Raw genomic sequence first — 20,077 nt, forward strand, 5'->3', positions numbered from 1 at the left:
ACCACCTGAACCCTTGCAGTCACCTGTAAGGCCAGGTGTTGCTTATCACAGGCCAGCCGCCACGGAAAGGAAATGAGCCGATCGACTTTAAAGCGCAGGCATACTTTTCCTGAGCGCTGCCAATCGAGTAGAGTAGGTGCGTTTCCCTCTGCATAGATATAGTAAACAATTCTCAAAGTGGGTTGTAAAACAGGTAATTTAATTATGTGCGGTTCAGTTTTCAGGGAAATTTTGCTCCTCCATCTCGCCTCCTTTTATTTAATTTTTTTTTCCCAAGGATTTTTTTTGGCTTGCGCTACCCCTCAAAACTCCTCATCTCTCTCCACTGCACTGTAGGTTTTTGGCTGTTGTCCAAAGCTACAATCAAGTGCTGTCTCTTTCTCTCTCCGACTCTCTGTGGTACGAGTGTGTGGCAGTCGTGTGCCAAACTAGCCAGCTAGCTTTGGCAGTAATTAGCCACCTGTGTATACTTGCTCATCGCACTGCAGGCAGACTATAAATATCCATACATTAACACACCGCTGTACAAAGTACTTCTCCAAGGCAACTCTGGTGCGTGGACAGATTCAATCTCAGCAAATGTGTGTTGCTGAAGAGCAGACACATGATACGTATTGTTTCATTCATGTTCGTCCGTTAAAAAAGCCAGGAACACTTAGGATTATGTCTATCCGTTTCCTCATCTTTATGTGGTATACCCTGGCTCTCCTGGCTGCTGTTATGAAGCAATTAGCCTACTCCCACATTTAGTGTATTAATCAGAAAAGCCAGTGATATGTTATGCAATACCCATGCAGTCTATTTTAGACAATAGAACTTGGCTCAATAGGAAAGCTAATTAAAAGATAAAATCACCTTCTTGTCTGTCCAATTAAAGACTTCTGTCAGATTGGACCCTTGGAATAACTTCATCACAGTGACATGAGAAGCCCTGTTTGTGTGCGTCTATGTGTGCTTCCTTGTGTGGGTGTGTGTGTATATGTGCATGTTTTTTTTTTTTTTTTGGGGGGGGTGCTTGTTCGTTTGTGTCTCTCTCTGTACATGCATGTACAGTATATGCGTGTGTGTGTGTGTTTATGTGGGCACATATGCAGGCATTTTTTTTGTTTCCCAGAGAGAGCAAGGGAAGATGGGAAAGGAACCAATGAGACAGAAGGAGAGACGGCAGAGCGACAGCTGAAACAGAGATAGAGAGAGAAATAGGTTAGACGAGGCCAGCAGACAGGGAACAGAAAGAATGAATTAACTGATAAAAGACACAGGGTGAGAGGTGGACAGGGTTTGGTTTGGGGGAAGTAGGAGAGATACAGAGGAGGTAGTGGGAGAGAATGAACGAGGCGAGTGGGAGGGGTGAAAGAACAGGATGAAATAATGCAATAGAATAGCGGGTGAGGATGAGAGGACAGGAGAAAAAGAATAGAATAATGAAAAAGAGAAAGAAAGTAGAAAACGTCTGCGCCCATAAACGACCTTGGGCTTTAGCCGGCTGAGCTTATTGGAGATCAGAGATGATAGTGGTAAGGCTGCTGTCGCCACTCGTTGTCTGTAGAAACACGCACACGGGCATGTCGGCGCCCCCCCACGCATACACACACATTACACACACTTGTGAGCACACACTGTCTTCCCTCCTAGACGAATACCTACTTAATAAACCATACATTTTCAATAAAAATGCTAATTATCTTTACACAGCAGCACAGTTAGGCTTCTGTGTGTGTGTGTGTGTGTGTGTGTGTGTGTGTGTGTGTGTGTGTGTGTGTGTGTGTGTGTGTGCGCGTGTGTGTGTGTGTGTGTGTGTGTGTGTGTGTGTGTGTGCGGTGGGTGTAGGAGAAATAAAAACAGAAAACAGAGAAATGAACTAAAACGAAAGGCATGCAAGGTATGGGTGTAACGTTGTTTGTATAATTACAGATTTTTTCAGACCATTTTACTGAAGATATTAATGAATAATTACATGATTTTTATTAAATCAAACTAGTCAGGCGACACATCCTCACAACACACCGTTGCAGTTTGCATTATTGCTAATATTCATTCAAAGCCATGCTAGGAATAAATTAGTTGTTGTTTTTTCACAGTAGCTGCATAGCTAAATATTCAATAGTGCAGTCCTAGTGGTTTTTGCAAATGATCAGTCAAAGATACTGGATAGATAAAAATACGCCGCTACCTCTGCAGAATTCAATTATGAATAACACAGTGTGAGAGAAGATGCTTTCTTGTTGACGTTTTCTTGGAAACAAGGACGCGTTTCTGGCAAGTTGTCATAAGTCCATATTTTTCCCTCCTCTTTCTCTTTTAGCTACACTCAGCAGTTTAATTAGCAGTAGCACAAAAGACTTTTCATCTCTTGCATCATCTTGCATGCTCGAGCTGCCCTTGAGAAAACCTTGAGGTTTCAATAAATATCCGACCACCCTATATTCGCTCTGTCAGACCGTCTGCACTGGAGAGGAAAAAAAAATCAATGACTGTTATGACAAACTTTCATTTCTTACCCTTGTCCTCAAGATTAAAAGAGAGATACCGCAGAACAACCCCGCAATGAGCTCACCAACAGAGATATCCATTAATCTGGTGAAACAACGAGCAGCAGTACAAATTGAATGACATTTGTCTGACATTTTGTGTGCCATTTGGTTTACTTGTTGCTGCCACACTTTTTCATTTGAAATCTATTAGTTGCTGGCAACCTTGAACTCTGTGTGTTTTCCTCTGTGTCTGCGAGGCTCCGTAAGAGCCTGAGGTAATGTGAAGGCCTCATTGTTTGGTGTCATTAATCCTCGTCTTCTCCACCGCGATGCCTTTCTTTGTGTTATTTATATGTACGGATGCCGGTGTGAGTGAGTGTGTGTAATATCCGTCGTGCACACCCCTCTGCCTAGACAGACTATCTGCTTTCTTTCCAAGATTTTCTCACAAGGGAACTGTTTTCTTGTGACGAACCTTTTTATATCTTACCTCGCAGGGACACACACACACACACACACGTGCACACGCGGATGTACACACTTGTTTTAGGTTTAACATGATCTTCTTTCGGAGATTGCTTATTTATCGGGAGTTGTGCTAAGCTGCGCCAGTTACCATGCATTTTTCATGAGCTTAGGATTTAATGGTTGCCTGTGTATGAAGGTGTGTGTGTGTTCTGTGTGCCACATGTGTTTGTGTATGCCTTGTGGTTGGAGATAAGTTTGGGGTTTAATGTAGTAAAGAATTAAAACATGCAGCATGCAGTATGTAGTGCATCTGTGATATATGTAAACATGTGAGGTCCTGGAAGTTCTTCCAAATGTTTTTCCTTTGAAGACTCTGCCTTCCTCTCCTCTCCCCTACCCACACCCACACATACACCCACACACACACCTTTCTCATGGGACTAGTTCCATTCAGCAGGTCTCTAAGTCTTGAAAGACACAAGGGCACTGCCTGCAGGATTACGTTTCTGCCGTGTTCACATTCCACTCAGTCCCTCTGGGACCAAGGTGGAATAGAATTCATATGTTTAAGAGGTTCCAGGCAATTGTGCACATTTCATTGCCGGGCAACATGAACAATCCTCGCAGATTTTTAAGGATAATGCTTTGAATGTAATAGACTGGGAACCGGTGTTGGGATTGAAGCAAGCCAGCTCTTTTAGTATGCTCCTGCTTGCCCAAGAGATGCCTTCACTCTCATTTTCAGAGGCACACAAGATGACATGACATACACCAAGCATTAGCTCACCCACCGTGCACCAGAAAGCATTTTAATGTGGCAGTTTTGGCTGGTCCACTGAAAAACAATCCCAGTAATCAAATAAATTTTCTGGTTTTCATTGCGCCGCCGCTATTAGCATACATTAAAGAGCTCATTATCTCAGGTCATTTTGCATTGCTCTGTTTTGTCCTGCACCGGGTTGAGGACCACCGCGGACAGCGTGAACATGTGTGCTTCAGCGTGTTGTGCCATGCTCCTGTGTGTTTCCTCTCATTTTGTCTTCCCTCCCTCGTTCTGTGTCTGCCTTACATGTGCATCTCTGTCTGCCCACATGCGCGTGTGCAACATATGTGAGTTGAATACTGTCAAATAGCTTCCCCATTGCAGTGCAGTCTCCTCAGACGCTTATGTAATGTTATTACCAATCACACATGGAGAGCATCCTGGCACTCTCACAAGGTTAGAATGAAATATGAGGCCGATTATGGAGATCTGAGATTGTATTATCATGATTTCCTTATTATTGCATCATTAATCTATTTTTGTCTCTTGTCTCTATCTCTTTCTTTCTCGCTCTTGTGCTTTCTTTTTTTCTTCAAATCTTTTGCCTATGGCTGGTGCAGAAGTAGAACAAAAAGGTAAGTCTGTGAAGCAAGCACGCCCACATTCGCACATGCTCAAAATCCGGGATTGGGCGTCACTTTTTGATGCCAGCGCTTGAAGGGTTTTGTACCTTGTGGCAGCATGACATCTCTTTCATTGTCACTGCTGCTATATTAAGACAGCTTGATCTCAGCATATAGAAGCAATTTAGAACTACTGGTTCTCATTAGGCACACTCCGCTCACGTTATTCCACGGTATGTGTAGAATGCTTCTTAACCAACTCTCCAATGGGCCGAGCACGTTTTTGTGACGAGCCAATGATCAGAGAGTTACGTGGACGTTTAATATTTAAAATGCTTCCCTCATGAAATGAAAACAGATAGCCAGTGAAAATTCAATCAATAGTCAGAGCCTCATGCGTGGGATCTGGAATTATATTATTTGAGAGAATGGGAAAGCCACAGTGCACATCTGGCAACTCTATGTGGATCTGCTCTGTACACACACACACACACACACACACATATGTATGTATATATATATATATGTATGTATATATATATATATATATATATATATATATATATATATATATATATATATATATATATATATATATATATATATATATATATATGCATGCTTATGTGACAACATTCCAGTTGAATTACAAAGGTTCCAATGACTCTTGTCGCACTGGCTTCCCAGAATTTACTACTTCTCCCACATCCCTCATAAAACATGACCCCAGTATTCCAAGAGGAGAATAGTGAGCGTGGAGTGGGAAAAGAATTATTGTAACAACTGCAAAAACAGCAGACAATAAAAGATGTGTTTGGTTCTACAGTTGGTTGTTCCTGACAGAAATAGAAAGGGAGAGAAAGGAAGAAAGAGCTGTGAGACTAATGAGGAGCTGAGGAGGGAGGGAGAAATGGGAATAGAGGGAAAGGGTGGAAGTAGAACAAAATGTGCCATTTTCTCTTCATCTTTTCGCTGTGAGAGTATCGTATTATCTGTTGAATAGAAGGCATACTGTTGCTGTGCTTAACAATGACAGTGACTATACAACATCCAAATCACAACACAGTAAGCCTATCATGTCATCATCACTCACCGGTGGTTAAGTTAAAATACTCTGTTGTGTTTTTTTAGAAACACGTATGAATGGAGGCAAACATTTCAAAAGCTCTGTCAGGAACTCTACTGAGAACAGTTGACATTTTACATCAGCCGTGTAATTTAAACTTATCTAATGTGAAAATGTTTTCTTTTGTTCCTCAGTGTTTCTGTGCCCCGGCATTCTTCGGGGAGTTTACCAAAGCGAACATCTCTTTGAATCGGACCATCAGTCTGGTGCTTGGTGCAAAGACCCGCTGCAGGCCTCTGACAAGATCTACTACATGCCCTGGACACCATACCGCACGGACACGCTGACTGAGTATTCATCGAAGGAGGACTTCATCGCAGGCCGTCCCACCACCACATACAAACTGCCGCATCGCGTGGACGGCACTGGCTTTGTCGTCTATGACGGTGCGCTGTTCTTCAACAAGGAGCGGACCCGCAACATCGTAAAGTTTGACTTGCGCACGCGCATCAAGAGCGGTGAGGCGATTATTGCCAACGCCAACTACCACGACACGTCGCCCTACCGCTGGGGGGGCAAGTCGGACATTGACCTGGCGGTGGATGAGAACGGTCTGTGGGTGATCTACGCAACGGAGCAGAACAATGGGCGCATCGTGGTGAGCCAGCTCAATCCCTACACCCTGCGCATCGAAGGCTCCTGGGACACGAGCTACGACAAGCGCTCTGCCTCCAATGCGTTCATGATCTGCGGAGTCCTTTATGTTGTCAAAACCGTCTATGAAGATGATGACAACGAAGGCACGGGGAACAAGATTGACTACATGTACAACACTGATAAGGGGAAAGAAATGACGGTTAACATACCCTTCCCTAATTCCTACCAGTACATAGCTGCAGTGGATTACAACCCTAGAGACAACCTGCTGTATGTGTGGAATAACTACCACGTGGTCAAGTACTCGCTCGACTTCGGCAACAATGGTAGGTCCAAGCCAAAGTCTAAGATTCCCTTCTCTACCTCTTTCTCATCACTCCACCTCGTTTTTTCATCTTCCCTTAATGATTTCCAATTTCACGTTACTATATGTGTGAGCCAGAAGAAAATTATGGCGGTTAGAAAATGTCTTTGGTACTGAAAGTGATGACTAGCCCGTGATGTGATTTCTTTTAAATCTTCGAGTGAACTACCTTGGCTTTTTTAATGCTAACATTAAAGAAAATAAAACAGTTTTCTTGTGACATAAGGAATACTTATAGGCAGTAATCTGCCTCCAATAATTAATTGTTCAAAATAACTTGAAGAGGAAGAAAAAGGAAAGCACCATCTGTGCTGTCATGATTCTCAATTACGACTGTTCCTCCACCACCCCACTTGTGATATCTGCATGTTTTCAGAAGTCAAAAAAGAAAAACGTTTACAGCTGGTCCTACATATACCACTGCCACTGAAGTTGTGGATGTCAGATGGCAGTAGATTCCTCTACGCGTAAATGAAAAAGATATCATAAAGGCTACCTTGATCTCTACCTTTAGAAGAATACTATCTCCAATGATGTAATGCCGTAAATGCCTTGTGGCTCTTAATGTACCACTTGCCAGCTTTCTCTTTAGTTTCCCCAGCTGCTTAACAAATCATAATGCATTCCTCTTGAGTGGAGCCAGGAGTATGTGGAAGACGGGGGAACTGATGGTGCTTTCACATCCATATAAGATGACAATCTGAACACACTTTAAGCCGTTACATGCACTTTTTTGTTTGCTTTTTATCCATTCATATGTATCTGCTCCCAAATGTTCTCACCATGCAAACTGACTAAAATCTGCAATTTCCCTGTGTCAGTGCTAAAGCGCAAAGCTAACTATTACTTTTAAAAGACAAAAGCAGTTTAAATTTTAAGAGATATATGTCTTGAGAGACAGGTTGTTTGTATTACAGCAGCAGATGATTACAGCCTGACACCGGAGTACACAAAAGGACACTTTTTCCAGCCAGTGCAGCTTTTAAATTCTTTGGGCACCGCAAACCTGGTTCATTTTTGTGTTTTTTTTCCTGTCAGAAATAACAGATGCAATCAAAATTCTTTACATGATTAAGCGTAGGGGGTGGGGTCATACATGGATCAGGTCAAATAAAGGTCAAAGTATTTCGATACAGGGTCATAAATCCAGCTGATAAGGTGACTCATTAGGGTTAACAATGAGTCACCTTAAATAGAATTGCTGTATCTGTTTAAAAGCACTAGGAATTCTGTCTATCTAACCGAGGGTGACTCATATAACTCTGGTGTGAGGTTAGAGTACACCCTCCCCTCTTCCTTCCCTCTGGATGGAAGGGCTTAGGCCCCTGGAGCCTGAAGGGCTATTTGCCCAGCGTAATTGCCTTTCAGCACCTTTCTATGGAGTGGTCAAGGCAGTCTGGCTGCATGTCTTATTAAATGATGTCTGAATTAACGCATGCTCTTACAAGCAGTTAGGAGGCACAGTACAAGAAATTATAGAGAGAGGCAGCATTAAACTTGGTTTCTACCGATCAGTGTGCTGTATGTGGAAGGGGGCCATGGTGTAAAAATATGCTTATGTGTATGTTTAGACATGCATAATAATATCCATACCCATGTGCTAATGTACTTACAGTACGGGTTTATTTCTCTATTCATGAGCGTGCATTCGTGTTTATTGGTGAGTGTGAACACTCTCATAATAGAGCTCGGGGTGTCTCAGGAGGCTCTAAAGAGGAGATCAATGGAGATTCAATGTGAAGAATGACCTCCAGTGCACAGCAACAAGCCAGACTGCTGACCAGCGGGGGATAAATACATACAATCAATGCTGCTCCGCACTTTTACTTTCCTCCTCGCTTCACTCCGTCACTCAGTGAAGACAAGAAATAATTTAACTGGCTTAACTGCACGAGTCTCTCATTCTTCTTAAAGTGAGGCAATAGCTCATTAAATTTTTATTTTGTTGCATTTTGGCACAGTGTTTTGCCCTTCCTGCCTTCCAAAACTAGAGAAGGTATTCGACCATTTTATTCACTAACTAAATGCATTCAGCATATACTGCTGTGAGTATGATCACATGTCTCTTAGTCAGTCCAGGAAACAGACCAAAGAAAAAGAGCCATTCTGAGGGTTTCCACTCATTACTGATGTGGCTTAATGCGCGCCTTGTTTTTGTTTCGGCTCATATGGACTTCTTAAGATATAAAATGAGGCAGGAAATGGGCCATGCTCGGAGAGAAGGATGAGGTAGGCCACTGAGAGCTGAGTGTAATTGGGGTACAACGCAGAGAGAACCAATTACTTTGTTGTGTCCGGATGACAAAAGGCAAATGGTTTAAAAGAATTCAGTCTGAAGTGCTTGCACTGTTTGCTTTTGGAACACACATTTCAATGTGAACAACAGGGCAGGGACGGTATGCTGAAAGACTGAACTCGTGTAAAAGTACTCTTATTTAAAGCAAAAATGGAAAAGATAAACAGACTTGTATTAGGCCGTGGTTAAAAAATATATATATATATTATAATCATATTATTTTAGCATGCTGAATTAGGCTACTGCGCAGTCAGAGGTCATTGTACACTAGTAAAACAACCTAGCAGCTAAACATGCAGTGTGGATTTTTTTTTGCTCCCTCCACTGGCAGGGAGAACAATTGCAGAAACACTGATGACGTATAAATGACGTCAGTCACGAATAAGAAAAAGACAGCTGTGTTTTCAGACGATGGAGCGGTTGTTGATGTTCTCCTCCAGTGATTGATTGCTGTTATATTCACCTGTTTGGACAAAGCAACAGCAAAGACACGTCTTTAGCCTATTTTTCTTTCAGCCTCGCCGTTTTACTACACCCTAAAGACAAAAGAAGCATGAACTCTGACAAATATATTTGGTCAAAAGCCACAGAAAGCTAGTGAGGAGGTTGTGTTGAAGTCAACATCAGCCACGTATGCTAGTTAGATGCTAGCTTTTGTTAGCTATGCAGCAGTTTGAGTGTGTTTGATTTGATTCACTGGGAAGGATCACAGGGCGGTACAAGAGAAAGATTTATATTATGCGAAATATAATCCCCATATATAACCATGTTTGATTTTATTCATTTATTTATTTGCATTTGGAAAGATTGCCGTTCAACACAGCTTCCATCACCAGTAATGTCCACAACGAACACGTGAACAATGACACAATGGATATCAGACCTAAACATTTTTGAGTACCTAAATTAATATTTTCTCTATCATATATACATACCATGTCTTAATTCGAGTCATATGTTAGAAAATTATCACAATATGCAGAAGTCTGAAATGTTTGAGGTATTTAAAGGTCATGTTTATTTACCCCGGTGCTGAAAATGTCAGGCCTAGTTTCATGTATCGCATTGACGGATTTAAAGGGGATCGCAGGGGAGAAACAAATAAAGCAGGTTTAGTTCAGCATGGGCTAACATATGATGTGCAGGTTTTCTCTGTCGCGTCATTGATGTAACACGGAGCAGAAATTTTTCTTTTTGAAATGCATATTTTATTTCTCCCTTGGTACCTAACGAGAAAGTAAACTGTGCCCTCTGCATTTATTGTTAATGTTTGGACTTCTCTCTGTTAAATCGACATTCTTCCTCTCCCTGCCTCTTACACAAACACATGCCCTCACAATGACAGGACTCTTAACATTTCCTCCATCCTGCTCATACGTCTTTCTCTTTCACTCAGTGTTTTTTTCCTCTGTTTTTCACTCTGTCTTCCTTATCTAGCGCCTAATCTGTCCTCCTTTTCTGCTCCCAACCGGTTCCCACATCACACAGCGCTATTTCATTGAGAGTCCTTTAGATCTATATATTATAGAGTCCTACTGAATGCCTATGTAAAGTCAAAGTCACTTGTCTCTGCATCACCCTTTTCTCCTCCCTCACAATCCCCAAACGTTCTCTCATTCTCTACTGTTTATGGAGTTGTTTCATCACGTCTTCTTACATGCATATTATAGAGACTTGCCCTACGCAAGCGGCATGGCTCCGATGAAACATTTGAATAATTTATCACCTCCAGTCTGCCTTGCCACACTTTAAAAAGTTTTCCCAACAAAGTCACAAAATTATTCATGTTATCTGTATCTACGGGGTAGGAGGGAAAAACATGGCTAAAACTAAGAAGCACTGCCTTCTCTGTCTTTGTTTTACTTGTCTTCACTCTCTTCTCATTTTGTCTTGTGCAGGGTTTTTTTTTCCACCTTACTGCACTCTCACAAGTGCTATATATACTCTTTCTAGTGCTAACTCGCAGCTCTTTAGGATTGTGATCTACCCGAGGTCCTAATTTCATGTCTGACAGTCTGATTGCATATTCTATGGGATAGATGCAACACACTGAAATCGGTTTTAAAAAAAAGAAACATTGCGCGAAACTTTCTGGAGTAATCCTGGTGGATTGTTTTTTTCTGGCAACTGGAGAGCAGTGCTCCAGAAAAAAAAAAGTTAATTAGAAGACAAAAAGACAGCATATTGTTTGACAGTTACTTCCAAGTGTTTTAGTAATAAAAATACAATTCTCACATTGGCACGTTGCTTTTAAGCAATAGATAAGTAGAAAATAAAATAAAATGTGTGGTTTAACCATTAGGCAACACAATATACACCGGAGAGTCAAAATGATCTGTCCTTGAGAGTAATTAAACACTACTTCTGTTATATAAAGATGACCTTGCTTTCAATACTGTCAGGTTAACAAGATGTAAAGGTTGACCTTTGAACTCTTAATGGCTGAAATTGCATAGTTACATTTCCTAAGGAAGTCCACCTCTTTCCTCTTGTTTCCTTTCCTTTCCTTTTCTCTCCTCTCCTCTCCTCTCCTCTCCTCTCCTCTCCTCTCCTCTCCTCCCCTTCCTTCTTCCTCTTCCCTCCTCTCCTTTTCTCCTTGACACCAGATTGCAATCAAGCAGCAGTGCTTAGCAGTGCAGGAAATGTTGGAAGCCAGCTTAAGGGGAGAAAGAAAAATACTTAGCGGTTGAAGTGGAGACCATCTTCCACCAGGTCACTGATTAGACTAACCCTCAGAACATTTTTGGCCTGTCAAAGCAAGCTGTTTGTGTGTGCGTGTGTGTGTGAGAGAAAGAGTCTGTTAGGTCCTTTAGTTATTCACATCACATGATAACACAGCTCTGCAAAAGTGAAGGGAGGTTACTTAGTTTGTTTTATGATTGTTTAGAAAGGGACAACTTTATAATTTAATATCTTTTGAGCCCATCTTTGTAGAAAGATTTGTAAAAGTAATTTACAACGCAGCTTTCAAGTGAAAAGTCCTAGCATCTAAGCATTTTCAGGTATATGTCATTTTTACTGAATATAACTGTTACTTATGTCTACGTAGTTTTAGATAGTACATTGTAAACCGATCATTTCTACGCTCTCTTCATAACACCGTTCTTGTACACCAATATCAAATGCTTTATTAGATAGTAACTTTGAGGAATTTGTCCACTCTTGTCTTCTACACCTGCATCTTTCACCGGCTCCTCAATCGCTGCCTATCTCCCTCACTCCCAAAAACATTACAGCACAGCCATCTCAGCAGAGACTGAGCTCTGCTTCAGAGAGTCTGCTGCACCTGTTCCTTGCCTGGAGTGTGTCCTTATCGATTGGATAGCCTCTGCCAGGCCCTCTGCGTGCATTTGGCCTCAGCACTGCTTTCCTCCTGCCAAAGAGCAGATGCCAAATTAAGCAGGCCTAGCTTGGACAATAGAGTGGAAGGGAAATCCACAGCCCAGCAGAAAGTAAACAGAAACAATAGCAGTTATCGGAGCATGTCCCCATATGTGCATTAGGATTTTACTTTTGACATTTTGACATTAAATGTGCAGGTCAAAAAACGGAGTACTGAGACTGGTTGCCGTGTACCATCCTTTAGAAAGACTGGTCCCCCTCCCGACCCCACTGCTGGCCTGCTTTCACACTGGCCTCGAAGATCTAGGCCCAAATCTCCATCAGCTTGGCTCAGCGTATGGATTCCTGTCTTGTGCTTGTTTTCTCTCTCTTTCACAAACACAAATGCAGGGCTGAAAAAAAATACGCTTTTAGAGTACAAGTTTCACGACCTTATGTGCTTTTTGTGCTCATATTTGTAGTTAACAACAATACAGCCATATCGAGGAAGCATTGTAGATCCATGTTTGGGCTTGGATAGCGATCACGCTACATGCATTTCATACCCAACATGCCCAGTTGAACTGTGCCTGGGTTCACCTTTGCAAGCCAGCCAGGGTTGCCCTTAATTTTGAAAGATATGGGGCAAAGCAAACAACTCCCATTCAAATATATTCATTGTATTTTACTAGATGCCTTATAGATAAATTTTCATCGCAGTGCTCATATAACTGACATAAGTTTATAGCCTGCCTGGAAAAGGAGCAATTGAGGCTCTAAAGGAATGTGCTGATGAATCTTTATATTTTAAAACTTAAAAAAAAGAGTTAAAAAAGACAATTTGGTCTGTCCCGTTAGCTTTTTGCTTTGAACAAGGGAGCTTCCTCTGATTAAGAAAGAAGCATGTAATTGGAAAACTTGCTGCAGGTGCCTTAGAGCTCAGCAGAGGGATGGCATGATTATGCAACTGGAAAGCCAACAGGGCTGAGCAGGGATGTGTCTGCATGTGAAGCATTAGCTGTAGATCGTGGTGCGGGTCCCTGGCAGCCATTTTGAGTGAAGCTCTATTAGTGGGGGTTGTTTTTGTGTATGTGTGGTTTTTTTCGTTTTTAATCTTGAAAGTATCGCTACTTTGAAGTGCTCCATTCTGTCTTATCAGCAGACTTGAGCCACTCGCCACAAGCTCTGGTTTTATGTGTGTGTGTGCTCTTCAGCCATAGGGGTGGCATGTTATCGTTGTATGCAGTTCCATTTAGCGCGTGTGCTACCATCAAACCTAGAAAGCGTTTGGGCCCCCAGTCAGATTCATTTTGCCTTTACCCCTCTAGATTCATCCTTCCCCACTGCTCAGAATAGTGTTTGCATGTGTGAGGGCACGGATGCAGTAGATTTTCACTAAATCGTCTCACATTCTCGATAATGTAATAGACACTTCATTCAAGTTCTGCAAAACTTCTCCCTTAATTCAAGTCCCTCTTTGCTTCCGTTTCACTCTGCCTCTCCTTCTTGCCGCCTGTCTGCCATTTTTTTTCTGACAGTGTGGGAAACTTGCCAGGGGAAGTTCGTTTTCCCTCTCCTCTCTCCTCCCTGCCTTCTACCTTTTGTGTTGTGGATTTACGATCCCTCTGTTTACCAAGTGAGAAGTCAACAAGAGCATTCTCTGCAACAGAGCAGAGGCAGCGACAGGCAGTCTTACCCACACAGAAAAACATCACGGCACACACAAACACACTCGCACACACAAACACAGTGCCTGTCTGCATGTCAGATGATCATGTGCTAGCATCCCAGGCTGACTGACAGCATCTCTGTGGCCCCTCCAGCGTGGTGACAGATGACAACTTCAGGAACAAGTTTACTGCCACCCTGCCATTGTCTCTGTCTCACCTTCCCCTGGGCTTGCTACAGGTCAGAAAAACAAATAGAGTAGAATAGAATAGAATAGAATACCAAATGTTCTTCAGATGGAGTTTGGCAATTGACATGAAAGTGTAGATGCATTTCAGGCACTTCTGAGATTAAGTGTTTATTCTTGTCCGAGGAAGCAACAGAGAGCACAACTACGAGCCCACTGGGTCCATTAGTAACTGATCTGTTGCTTTCAGTTATATTACGCGAGCTTCCTCATCAGATGGAGTTTGCACAGTAGAATTGAATGAGATTAGAGCTCGGCAATTATTTGATCTTATTCATCAGTGCAACTGTAATCGCATTGTTGCACAAATATGTATTATTTGAATGACTGATTTAAAGAAAGTTAATTCAATTTAAAAAAGGAGCGATTGCAGACCAGGCTTCAGCAAATTGGTCAGTTTAAGACGCTGAAGAAAATCTTGTTTCTTTTGCACAATGGCCATTTTTCATCTCCTGGTAAGCAAAGGCAGGTAAGGTAGTGACTCAGGTTTGCCCTAAAAATATATATGTGTTAAAATATGTCACCCATAAGCATGTGCAAGGCTTAGATACGTGCAAAATCCTTAAGTGACGAGCTTGTACTAAATTTGTCAGCGTGTTTTTGTGGCACCAGTTTTGGCAAAGAGCATAGTGTTTAGGTTAGCTGACATCATGAAGTTGTCACGGCACATTTCCTCAAGGTTCCCTCGGTTTCGATGCGGGGAGATATGTCAGTCCCCACAACTGCAACCTCTAGCCTTCTTTCTTCATAAATGTTTCATGGACCTGTTATGTCATGCTCCTATAGTTCCCTACGGTCTCTTACACAGCATCCTGAGTGATGGCGGTGATGAATTCATAGCATTAGAATGTCGTTTTTAGCCAAAATGCTGCAAAACAACAAGGAAAAGGAGGAGAAAACTAAAAAAATAAGAAAACATAGTGCAGTGCACATTTAAAGTAGTGCTGAGAAAGGCTACAAGATGTCTCAGATAGTGGAAGAAAGTTATGAGTGAGAGATAAGATCGGGTGAAAAATGTTAAAAGAACAGCTGAGGAAAGAAGGAAGGAAGAAAGGAAGGAAGGAAGAGAGATAGAGAGCGATGTGCTGTGGCCCCTTACCTATGATGCTTGCAGACTTTTGTGTTACCTCACCCGGAGCTGCCAGCCAGTGTGTTTGCTGCCCTGTACTGGAATGACAGCAGACATCAACCTCAGTCACGCACACGCACACATGCACACACACCATTACTCTTCTATTGTTGTGGCAGAGGCCCTAATGGAGCTTCCCGTTTGAGTCCAGATAGGCACACACACATACTCTGTCTCTGCTTCATAAGTACACACACTCATACAAACACACGCAGATTGACAGCTAGTCCCTAGGCCACTGCCGCCACGCATGATTGATGGCAATGTTCCGTGGAGAATGCATGAGGCAGGGCGGCAGTGATTCAGGAACGGGGAGCAGCACAGTTTAGGTACGGAAACACTCCATTGAGTTGTGAAGGAACAGAACAGAACGTACAGGAGGAGCGGGATGTAAGATGGCTGTCAGTCAAGCAGACAGACAGAAAGGGAGGAAGACAGAATGATGGAGAGAAGCACAGCCCGGTGTCTTTTAATTAAAGTGAGAAAGAAAAAAAATCCACAGGAAGGGACAACTTTAGTTCACAGGAAACAATGTAAACACCCACTCCATTCAACAACAACCCACACACTCGCACTTTATTCTCCACTCACATCTACCCAACAAACCCCCCTACCCAAAAACAAGGAACAAATTAAAATAGACAACATTTATTAAAACAATGCAAAAAGTAAAGCAAATTTTTTCCACAGTCCATTTATAACTTAATGGGTTGTTTCACTTGTTATTACGTCTATCGCGTAGGTTCACTGTCTAATTCAAATCAGTGGAAAATTAATATGAAATTAAAATCAGTAAGAGCTAAACAGCTGCCACACACACACACGTGTGGAGTTATATTTAGGCTCATGTCAGACTTGCACGTCTTCAGTGAAACATCTGCAACCCTACAGTGTCAGTGACCACCGTGTAATACGTATTATGACCTAAGGCAAACCAATGAGAAACACAAGTCTCCTGAAAATTTTGAAATCAATCATTTTAGCACGAAGGCAGTTTTTAAGCTTATTGTTATTATTTTTTAAACGGAAAATTTTTAAAGAACCCTGTTAACCAGAAATCAGAAATACGAAATGTTTGAAGGCACGTGCAGCTCAGTCTTCTCTAAACAGCTTTTTGGTTATCATTGCTTTGTGTGTTAAAAAAAAAAGTCTACAAGCTGACTATTAGAAAATACATATTTGTGTGGAAGAAAGTAGCATAACGTGAAATTGAAGAGTTCATATTTGAGTTGCCTTGTGATCTGTGCTGTGTGTGTTTGCGTGTCACACACTGTGGGATTTGAATAGCAGGGTGAAGCCAGAACACATTTTTAGAATCTTCTATTGATTTTTGTTTAGTAACTAAGTTGTAGCTGAATCTAAAAATACCAGGTGCAAAAGTGCAATATTATTAAATTATTACAGTGTAGTTTGGAGACAAGGCAACTCACATAATGTGGAATATGTAAACTTAATAGACAGATGTCTGTAATTACAATCTTCTAAAAAGTGCTCTTGTGTATATTTTACATATACAAATATGCTCAGCTGTATAGTAAATGTGCGGCGGATGAGACTAATCTGTGCTTTTGTAAAAGGCAAGTAACAATTAAGCTTTAGAGACTAGTCTCCTCCAGTGTACGGTATTTAACTGTAAATCAAATTTAAAAATTGTTCATTTCTTCATATCGTTTTTTAATCGTGCAAGACTGATCTTGCAAAGAGAGTGAGACAGACTGGTACAGCCTCTGCATCCACAATGGCACAGACACTTCACCAACATACTGTACGCTTCCCATCATCTCATTCATTCATTCTTTATTTCTGTCCCCTAAACAGGGTCAATGTGAATAATTGAACCTCTTTACAATTAAATATTGACAATAGAAGAGTGTGCCGTATGCATTTAAGTGGCCTTCCTACCTCTTGTGATGTCATAGTGCTATGAATCATGCATGCCACTGAAAGAATGTTTTTTCTGCCAGGTTAAGCAGCAAGAACCATTAGTTTCCCCAAAGGAAACACAGATGCAGGGAAAAACCAATCACTGGTCTTGCTTTGAGCTGGAGAGTTGCAGTTTATACACTGAAACTTTTTCACAAACCCAACTTTGCCACACACGTTCAAGTTTGTTCTGTTATAAGTGTTGTTGGCTGAACTGTTTAGAAACATGTCCTGCAATTGATGGTAATAAATAGGACTCGATAGTAGGAAACGACCCCACAAAGATCTGGCGCATGACCGCACTGACAAGGATGAAACACTAACATTGGGAAGTCATCAGAAACATGAGCTACTCCCTGTCAAAGCTATTTGGCACCGTGTAAACAAATCCCTGCAATGTGTTTGTGTCCGTTGCTACATTATTTATGCTTATTTGATTGCTCGAATCATTTGGTGCTAATGCGGATGGGTCTTTTAACACTGTACATCTTATGTTTTTTATCCCATGGATGAACCTTGAAGGCGTAAGCCCTAGCCTCCAGGGCTCACAAAACCACCTGTAATCTAATACTGTGGGGATCCACAAATGTGCACAGCACATATTTTTCCTTCTGGCTTTTCGTTGAAGAACTCATGCTTTGTGTGTTTTTGTGAATTTAACCAGTCTCCTCTCTCCTAGACTTTCGCCCACCTCCCATAATCCCCCCAAACCGAGGAGGGGGACCAATTGGTGGGGGAGGTTCCTCTTCATCTACCAGCCGTGCCGCCACCACCACACGGTCTCCCCCCTCCTACACCACTCCAAGGCCTCTACTGACTACATCCCCTGGTCAGCGGTATCGAACAACCACCACTGTCCGCCAGCCCATTCTGGTTCCTCCTGGAGGTTCATCGTCTGACAGCAATCAGATTCCTGACACCAATCAGAAAGTTGGGGGTCGATCCCCTCCAGTGCAAGTCCCTCCAGCACCCCCACAGCCCCCAATCCTCCCTCCTCAAGACTTCTGTAATCCAGTAGTGACAGCCGACATATCGTGGCCTCGCACACAGCAGGGCCAGACGGCCAAACAGCCGTGCCCTGTAGGGACACTGGGTAAGGAGGCCAAATAGTTTCTATCGCATAAACAGTTATACATGGTAACAGTGTGTGTGATAATCTATATATTACTTTTTTTGTTTTTTCTCCTACCAAGTAATTATTGGAAAAATGATATAACACTCACACACATACACAACACTTTGTCAGGACAAATATTCGTGTTTGGGTCAGTTAATACACACATCAGTAATGATTCACCAATTACACACACACAGGCAAACACAAAATGCTTAGCGAACCCTAAGGAGCTCAAGAGTCTTCCTTTCTCCTTGTGAATGTCAGCGCTGTCATATTATCTCCCCTTTGCTTATCTTGCAGGCGTGGCTACATACATGTGCGTAGCTCATTTGGGCCACTGGGATACCCAAGGCCCTGACCTCAGCAATTGCACGTCACCTTGGGTCAACCACATCATGCAGAAAGTAAGTCTGAAAGCTACCCCCAGACCTCGTGGCTCCTATCAAGCCCCAGTTTAAGCTTAGCGCATGATGAACATAGTTCTGGAGCAATTTTTCTCACGCATGAAGGGGCACTGGTCACAGGGAAAGATTTAGGCCATGTATCCATCCTCATTTGTTAACCCTAACTCGTGTTAGAGATTTGAGGGATATGCCATAGCTGTAGGAAAGAGGAAATGTTCAATAGCATCCCTAATTCACAGTGGGCTCTTATCTTAAAAGGGTAGCAGACCTCATGATAGGCTTATTTACATACAGTGCATCATTTTTTTATGGAAAATGCATTTGGTACTTACTTATACTTTTGCTGCCCCATTTTTTATGACAAAACAGAGAAAATCTGAGGTGCTAAAACAGGAGTTCTCTCTATAACATAATGCTTAGCTTAGTATATGCTTAGTATATTGCAAATGTATTATTTTTTCTATTCCTTGTGTCTTTTTCAACTTCCACTCTTTTGCACATACATCTCTTCCCTGCCGATCCGTCCTCCCCCCTCCTGTTACTTCTCCATCCGTTGTTGCCTTTTCCTCTGTCTCACTGTGTACTTGTAATGCCCTCACAAACTTTTTCTACTTTCTCAAACTTTCCCTTTACTTCTCACCTTTTTGTTTTATTTGTTTTTTTTTCTTTACTGCCATCCATCTCTTCTTGCACATTGTGACTTTCCCATACCCTGTCATCCACTCTGACATGCAGCTTCGGTCGGGCGAGACGGCAGCAATTGTAGCCAGGGAACTGGCAGAGCAGACCAAAGGACTTCTGCATCCTGGCGATGTGCCATCTACAGTGCGGGCCATGGTCCAACTAGTCGAACTGCTGGACGTCCAACTCAGAAATCTCACCCCTGGGGGCAAGGACAGTGCTGCCCGCAGCCTCACCAAGGTACTGTCTTGAGAAATAAGAGGTAAATGTAGGGCGAGTGAGTGAGTAAAATCGACGTTTTCTTGCAAGCGTTAGGATAGAGGGGTTTTGCAGTTTAAAGGCAAGTAAATTAAGAGAAAGAGAATTGAGAGCGAGGGAGACAGAGAGAGGGGAGCAGATAGAGGGAGTCTTTGATGTTAACAGTAAGATGAAAAGCAACAGTTGTTAGTATTTTTGCCTTACGCTCATTCTCAGGGGTTAGGAAAGTCTCTCCGTGCAGAGTTTGATGAAGAGCCATACATAAAGCTGTAGATTTCAAAATGATAAATAGCTGCTTTTAGACAGTATTTTATCTTCTTCTGTGTGTGGCTCTTTGTAACAAGTTTTGCTCGACATTATGGCTGATAGATAACTGCTTTTAGTCTTTGGCATAGTTCCTGAACTCTTTTCAGAGCAAGACCCAAATTTAATAAAAGTCCATCTCAGGCCACGAGGAGTTATTCTCATTAAAACATACGGACATGTTTTACGCCGTAGCTCGTTGTTCTAATGAACTTCAGGCTTTGAGCTATAACTCCGAAGACGTTGTTGACAATTAGGCTCGAGCGCTCACTTTGGGATTACGTTAATGGAAACTCGATTCCAAATATGCAAAGG

At 42.1% G+C, this 20,077-nt stretch overlaps 1 protein-coding gene across 9 annotated transcripts in view; it reads left to right on the plus strand.

The window, feature by feature from the left end:
* Positions 1-20,077, plus strand: part of adgrl3.1 (adhesion G protein-coupled receptor L3.1) — a 118,533-nt gene that overhangs the window by 59,508 nt on the left and 38,948 nt on the right. For all 9 annotated transcript variants that reach the window (XM_026170822.1, XM_026170826.1, XM_026170827.1 and 6 more), the window contains exons 6-10: positions 4,326-4,340; positions 5,589-6,377; positions 17,679-18,092; positions 18,417-18,520; positions 19,256-19,441. In XM_026170822.1, the coding sequence (XP_026026607.1) occupies positions 4,326-4,340; positions 5,589-6,377; positions 17,679-18,092; positions 18,417-18,520; positions 19,256-19,441 (1,508 nt within the window). The remainder of the gene's footprint in view (positions 1-4,325; positions 4,341-5,588; positions 6,378-17,678; positions 18,093-18,416; positions 18,521-19,255; positions 19,442-20,077) is intronic.

Source organism: Astatotilapia calliptera, chromosome 6, assembly GCF_900246225.1.
Source record: "Astatotilapia calliptera chromosome 6, fAstCal1.2, whole genome shotgun sequence".
In the NCBI taxonomy this organism is placed as follows: domain Eukaryota; kingdom Metazoa; phylum Chordata; class Actinopteri; order Cichliformes; family Cichlidae; genus Astatotilapia; species Astatotilapia calliptera.